Source organism: Gossypium arboreum, chromosome 11 (genome assembly GCF_025698485.1).
Source record: "Gossypium arboreum isolate Shixiya-1 chromosome 11, ASM2569848v2, whole genome shotgun sequence".
NCBI lineage: Eukaryota > Viridiplantae > Streptophyta > Magnoliopsida > Malvales > Malvaceae > Gossypium > Gossypium arboreum.
This window is the reverse complement of record NC_069080.1, coordinates 24,950,293-24,958,095: the sequence shown is the minus strand read 5'-3', so window position 1 is coordinate 24,958,095 and position 7,803 is coordinate 24,950,293. Positions and strand designations below refer to the sequence as shown.

Sequence of the window (7,803 nt, the reverse complement as noted above, 5' to 3'; positions counted from 1 at the left end):
ATATCAAAATCATCTACATGGTGGATGAATGAGCCCATATTCATTTCAGAAATGCAAGACATTAAATCTCAACTTTAGCTAGTGAGTTTCTAATAATCAATTTTCATTGAGAACAAACAACAAATGAGAATTCTTTAAATTAAAGAATCTTCTAGTTCTTTAATTGAATGTCCATATGAATTCTCAATTATTTTCGCATCATATACGATCTAGGATGGTCTAACTGGTCACGCCACATAGTAAACACATTTGTATTAGTAAACTTCTGGCATGTGTTTCAATTGTACTAAATTGTAACAAATTGATAATTTTATTATCATTCCTTTTAATTTGTATCCACATATAAGTACTATTGTGACTTTTACTACTGGAAATGTCTAAATCAATGTGAAGTCTATAATGCCACCAAGTCAGTAAATATAATTTCCAAATAATTGTATGCAATATTCACTTCAGGGAATATGTCAAAATCTTCAAATGCCCAAAAATCTATTAATAGCAAACTTTGACAATGAATCTTATTTTCCATGTGTATAACAGGTACATAACCAATGACTTTTCATACATAAATTTTCTCTCTTGCAAGTTCTTATAAGTAATATTTTACCACGTAATTTTAATTGAAAACTTATTCTGAATACTGTAAAGTTATACTCACAGTTTTTAAAAAATACTTGCAACTTTAGATGCATCCAACCATAATAAGCTTTAGATAGAATTATCATATTCTATTGCTCATTAGTAGATCTTTCACAGTCAAATATTTTACTTTCAACCCTTTAATAGGATGATGACAAAATAATATCATAAATATTATAAATTAATAATTCAATACCCTTTTTTATTCATATGAAATATAATATTTTCCTCATTCACAATCTCAATATGAGATTCATTACAAATAACTTTTAAAAGTAATGCATTAACCATCACAAATTTTGTGCTTTTTAGATAGTGATATATTAGCTCTTCTGGAGCTTTCATCTAATTTTGTATGATCAAACATTGGAATAATATTTGTTTGTTTCAGTACCAAATAAGATAAATATTTTCTATTTGTAATGACAGAATTCATTACTACATTTTCATATCATTCCTCCAAGAATATTTACAAAAACAAATATTTAGGCATACGCCACATATGTGGCCAATAATTTATCATATCATATTAATAACATAAGTTATCTTTACCATTTAAAAAGTTATCTTGAGAACTCTCATTGTTCTTTTATTCATTACTATGTTCCCACTTTTATTGGTCCATAAGTATATATTTTATTTTCTTTATATTTACATTCACTTTGAGGAATGCAACAAATCTAGTAGGATGGACTTACAAACATCCCAAATATTCTTTATTTCATAATTACCATCGCAAACATGCGTGAGATTTCAAATCAAAATCTATATATGCATGCTATCATGATTAGTCTCCAATTATAATAAACAATAAATAAAACATAGTAAAGTATAGCTGAAGATCTTTAACATCATCGTCATCACTAGAAGGTATGAGATAGTTCTAAAATATTCTTGATTTCATATGGATAACGATATCAAATCTTTCACCATACTTAAGAAAAAAAAAGTAAAATAAGTTAATCAAAACAATGATAACATATAATGAAAGAAGAATGAAAATAATAATCGATATAAAACATTAAATAAAAGAAACTTCCAGAAAAACTTTGCATCTTGTCACAAAGAAATTCAAAATCATGAAGGATAAATTTGATCGTCGATAAAAGAACTATCACTTTGAGCAAGATCGTCTTGATAACATGTTATAAAATAAAGAGAGATGGAGAGAATAAAAACAAAGAAAATATGAAAGCAATAGAAAATGTAATTTATTGATCAAAAGGGTGATTACAATGCTTCATCGTAGTCTCTATTTATAAGCATAAAAGTATAAAAGAAGTAAAGATTTAATTCTAATAACTATTAGTATTTAAAGTATATCAAAACTTTATCTTAATCATGATGGGCATCTACTTAATAAGATATTCATAACAAAAATATATTATTTTTATAAAATAATAAATATTAATATGGGAATATTTTAATTATTTTATATTTTTATATTAAACATTATTACGGTGAGATTTAAACATAATAAGTTCTTTACAGTTAAAAACTTAAAACATTTTAATTATTTTTTATATTTTTTATAAATATATTTTTACATCATTTTTAAAATTATATAGTGGGTGTGCTATGATATCGTATTAATAATATATGTAGGAACTTTAATTGTTTCTCTTGTTTCATTTCATGTTCGAATAATAAATAGAATAATAATATTGGCACAATCAAAGTTTTTGAGACTTTTAATGATATGACTTATGGTTTAATTTTATTGAGCAACAAATGAAGATGTAATTTCATGCTAATACATGTTATGATCATCATCTTTCAACCGACTAATTTGGAGGATGAAGGAAAAGTTTAAAATGTTTAACATATTTATCCTTATTCTTATTCTTTAAGAGAGTTTTGAAGTTGTTAAAAGAGACTTGTTTATAAAAGTTTTTATGAGACAAGTATTCAAGATAATTTAAAAAGATGAAACAAGCATTCAAGCATTTATCAAAATCGATTGGATGAACAATTGAATGAGCCTATAAATTGGCAGTAGGTTGCGTTCTTGAGGTGCAGTTTTTGAAGTGTCTTTTTTTATTATTATCAAGAAATGACTGGTGCCATTTAAATAAAAGGAGAACAAAAGCAGTTACAGCACCCCGCACGTGTTACCCACACATTGGCTAACAGAACAGCGCCTAGGGACCCGAAAATAGCAGGCGCATTGATCACGCCCACAAACAACAAATGAAAACCAGCAAAAACAAAAACAAATCAAAAGAAGAAATGAAACGATCCCCGAACAGATTCCTCTTCTCCAAAACCCATTCAAGCTCCTAAACACCAGCACAAAGGGGGTAACCATAAGAAATTAAGCTCCATTAACAACATGGCTAGACAACCCAAGTCAGACTCATGAGTTCATCAGACATATCAGGCCCCTAAATCTGGACTCAGCCTTTATAAACGATCATTTCCCCTACTCCCACTCTGATCCTTATCAACAAGCCATTCCACCGTCCTTGAAACCTCTTCAACCCAGTACATAGGCCAAGTATACTTCCTACCCTCCATCGCCAGCCCATGCGCTGCCGTATTGGCCCCCCGAGGTACAAATCTAGCCTGAAAACTTCTAAACTGGCCTGTTTTCTCTATTTTATGTCTTGGATGATGGTACCACAGCAGATCTATCCTTTTCTGCAGATTTTAGCTTTCGAATTATAGTAAGAGCATCCCCCTCAACACACACATCTCTAAAACCCATCTCTTTTGCAAATGAAACTGCTTTAAAACACGCCCTCGCCTCAGCCGTAGTCGGATCTGGAATGTTCTTCCATAAGTATGTACATGAAGCCATAACCAAACCTTCTCTATTTCGTGCTGTGACCTTCGAATATGACGTTTTAGGATCTGTTTGATAATATTTTTGAAAATTAATTTTGAGCAGTGCTGTAAAAAAATTACTTTTGAGACATGTTATTGTGAGTATTTTAAAAATTTGAGCGTATGGTATTACTGTCAAAAATATTTTTAAAAATAAAATATTTATTTTAGACATAATATTATAAAATAATAAATATATATTTAAATAATGTTTAAATTAATTGATATTACGATATTTTAATAATAATATAAAAATAATTTATTATAAATTATTGTTAATACTTTAATATATAATATTAATTTTAAATATTTTGAGTAATTAATATTAATTATTTATTAAATTTAATTAGATTATATAAATTATATTTAAATATAATAATTCAATATTTGTAATTAGATATTAACACAATTGTATTATTTTAAAATAATTTTTATTTTTAATTAATGCTTTCAACATATTTGTATTATTTTATTTTAAAAGGCACTTTGAATATATAACCCATATTAAATATTAATATAACATAGAAAACATAAACTTAGTAAATTAAAATATTACATGTATTTGGATTAAAGTTTCAAAAAGGATAATATTTATATACCAAATATAAATATTAAAAATTTTACAATAGCATTTACAATTTAAGGTGAATTCATTAAACTAAAAGTTATAGCATCTCTTGTTAATTCCATTTTAAAATCACTTGAATTGTTTGATTCACCGTCATCATCACCATCATCATCGTCATCATCACTTTCTCGACCATGCACATTTTTTGAATCAATAATATTCTTATAAGCCTAGTTAATATCTTCGTATTCTATAAAATCTGCATCATTTTGACCAACATGTTTTCGGATAAAATTGTGTATCGTCATTGTAGCAACAACGATCATCGTTTGCTTTTCAAAACTATAACTTGGCATATCCCTTAAAATGGCTCATTTTTTTTTCAAAACACCAAAAGTTCGTTCAATCACACTACGTAATGATGAATGTAAATGATTTGATATCTCTTCTTTACCAGATATCGGTCTACCTCTATGAAAGTCAGGTAAATGATATCGCTGACCTCTATATAGTCCAAGATAACCTTTTATTTGAGGATATCCAGAATCAACAAGATAATATTTTCCTACATGTCATAATATAACAAACAATTAATTCAAGAATTTTTTTTATAAAAATTATCAATTAAAGAACTTATACTTTATTATTTAAAAAAGAACCATTTGGTGGGTACGGAAATTTGTATTTTGGATCTTGAATTGCATCAAGAAATATTCTAGTGTCATGTGCAGATCCTTTCCATCCAGCCATGACAAAGGTGAAACACATATTAAAATCACACACTGCCATAACATTTTGAGTCGGGATATCTTTTCTTCTAATATAAGGAATTTGTTCATTTGGTGGAAGAATAGCGGCAATATGAGTACCATCAATTGCACCTATGTAAAATCCTGAACAAATAATCATATTAGTCTTATGCATATTTTTAGTCGACCAAAAATATTAAAATATAATAATATAAAATTAAATTTTAACCTTAAAATGCGGCATATATCTAGAATCATTACGTATTTGTTCGGGTACTGAGCTAAAAAAAAATCTTCAGGAGCAATTAGATCAGTGGCCATCCTTGAAACTTTCTCAAGCACAATTGCAAAGTATCGACTTATTGTTGATCTAGACCTTTGAAATCTTTCTTGACATTGGGAAACTTTTGCACCGGTACCCAAGATGTATAAAAAAGTTCCCAACATTTCACTAAAAGATATGTTTCTTGAAGTTTGCAAGTTGTATCTTGTCTCCAAAACTCTCAACAAACTTGTGAATACCATTTTAGACATCCTAAAATTAATCATACAACGTGATTCGTGACCATCAAAGATCTCTCGGATCCATGTCTCACCTGTCTGTTTTGAATTCATGCATGGTTGCTTCAATATATACTTCTCGTAATATAATTGCACAGAAGAAGATGCAACAACAAATAATCAGTTAAAACATTCCATGCGTTGTAAAATCTCTTTCTTTTCTCTTTCATCATCACTTTCATCACCGCTGGAATTCTCAACTATACTCATCACCTGTGAATAAATTTTATATCCAAAATCATATATAAACAACAATTGTTAAAACTAATTTTGTATAAATAAGTAAAACATAAATTTAATATCCAAAAATCAAACATAAACAATTATTGATAAAACTAGCCCTAAGCATAAATAAGTAGACCATAAATTCAATATCCAAAGACCAAACATAAACAACTATTAATAGAACAAGATTACACATAAATAAGTAGAACATAAATTTAATATCCAAAAACCAAACATAAACAACCATTGACAAAACTAGATTACACATAAATAAGTAGAACATAAATTTAATATCCAAAAACCAAACATAAATAACTATTGATAAAACTAGTTTAGCATTGTTGTTTAGTAACATAATAGATATCTCTGAATCCTAGAAGATTATAAAATTTTCAACTATCCTCCATTTCCGTCTTAAGCCACAAAGCTCTAATCTTGGGATTAATTGATAAAAACATAATTCGCTTGTCCTTATTGAGCAATAATTTAAGTGAGAAAAAGTATAGCGGACTAGCTTTTGGAACTTCTTCCGACATGCTGTCAAGCACTTTAACTGCTTGTGGAATACCATATGGATCTATAACAGGAGTCAAACTAAATGTGGCTTGACTCATATTGTCAGTTGCATTGCATAATTTTTCTATTTGACTGGACAATCTTGCAACCCCTCCAATTTTTTTTGAGGATTTCTTTCTTCCAGTTTTAAAATGTGAACTTGCTATCTCAGGGTTTTTTCTTTTTTGACCGTTTCCATCAATTGAACATCATTTGAAATGTGAACATCATTTGAAATGTAAACATCATTTAAAATGTGAACATCATTTCTCACATTTTCTTCTTCATTCTCTTCAGGTATTTCATTGTTAACATCCTCCAAAAAATCACTACGGAGTGTATCAGAAGAAGGTGCCCATGCTTTATCACCTGTTGTAACTATCCCTATGAACATTTGGTCCAACTTCCCCTCGAATTTAGGATCAATGCCCGATGTTCTAAATTTTTGAGCTTCCGGCACAACCTATATATAAAATGATAGTTTAAAAATAGTAATTATCAATAACCTCATAAATAAGAAGAAAACAAAAATATTCAGAATTATTAATGTACCTTTAGCCTACTTTCCCACCAATCATCTGGTGCATCAACGGTTCTTTTTATAGGATTCCACCCTAGACCAGTATCTTTGCCTTTAAGTTTCTTCCAAGCTTTCCATTCTTTTTTTAGGGCATCCCACCTATTTTTAAGTTGTCTTTGTGAAAAAGCCTTGCCCGTTTCTTTCTCAAAGTTGGTCATTATCTTCGACCATCCATCTTTTGTGAAATGAGTACCAGGCCTATTGCCTTTCAATATCTCTTTAATTCAAATATCACAAAATATTTCTGTCAATCTCTTATCCCACATGCTTTGACTTTTTCACCACTAACTTCAACCACCGAAGTACTCATCTATTATGCATAATAAGTGATTCGTTTCAGCCAGTAAAGCAATCAAGAAAATCAAATGTCACATAAGTATATTTTTTTTACATGTGTATCAAAATCAAGATAGGATCCTAAGATTTTTTTTCTAAATCAAATTAAACTTTCCAAAACCGGAATAATAACTAAGAAAGAGAACACAACTAATAATAGCATCAAACACAATTAAAAAGTCAATATTAAATGAAACCAATTGAGTTATTAGGATTGTATAGTGCACGCTATGCCATTAGGCTGAATTAACATCATGTTCACTAGTTATATGGTTGCATCAACTTTTTCTCACAACTAAACATAAAAATATTCTCCATATAACTTGGTATTTACTCTTAATTTACCACATCTGGAAAGTTATATGGATATTACAGACTAGATCATAAATCATTAAACCATGCAACTTCAATGGCAAAACAAGCATACTAATAAAACATAGAGCGGCTGTTGCTAAAACATATACAAGCTTATACTGCATATGGTCAATTGAAAACATCTATTAATTTACAATTTATGCAATACTTTTGAAGGAATAAAACACCAATTTAATACTGCATAACATCATGAAATGACCATTTGGAAATGAAAAAAAGAATCACAAAACAAAGATGAGTAACTGGATGGGTAGTTTCGACGGTACTTTACTTGCAGAGTCAGTTTTGAAGTGTTTGCCAAGGAAAAGAAGAGCTGGTTTTTTACTTCCTTTGATTGCTCTTGTGTGTTTATTGTTGAGCTTATCAACAATCATACGTAGGAGGAATGA

At 28.9% G+C, this 7,803-nt stretch overlaps 1 protein-coding gene across 1 annotated transcript; it reads right to left on the bottom strand.

The window, feature by feature from the left end:
• Positions 1-5,463: 5,463 nt before the first annotated feature.
• On the bottom strand, positions 5,464-6,861 carry LOC108471949 (L10-interacting MYB domain-containing protein-like). Its single transcript, XM_017773487.1, has 3 exons — positions 6,676-6,861; positions 6,398-6,586; positions 5,464-5,556 (listed from the first exon to the last, which is right to left on the bottom strand). Exons 1-3 carry the CDS (start codon positions 6,859-6,861, stop codon positions 5,464-5,466), a joined length of 468 nt encoding a protein of 155 aa, XP_017628976.1.
• Between the last annotated feature and the right edge of the window lie 942 nt (positions 6,862-7,803).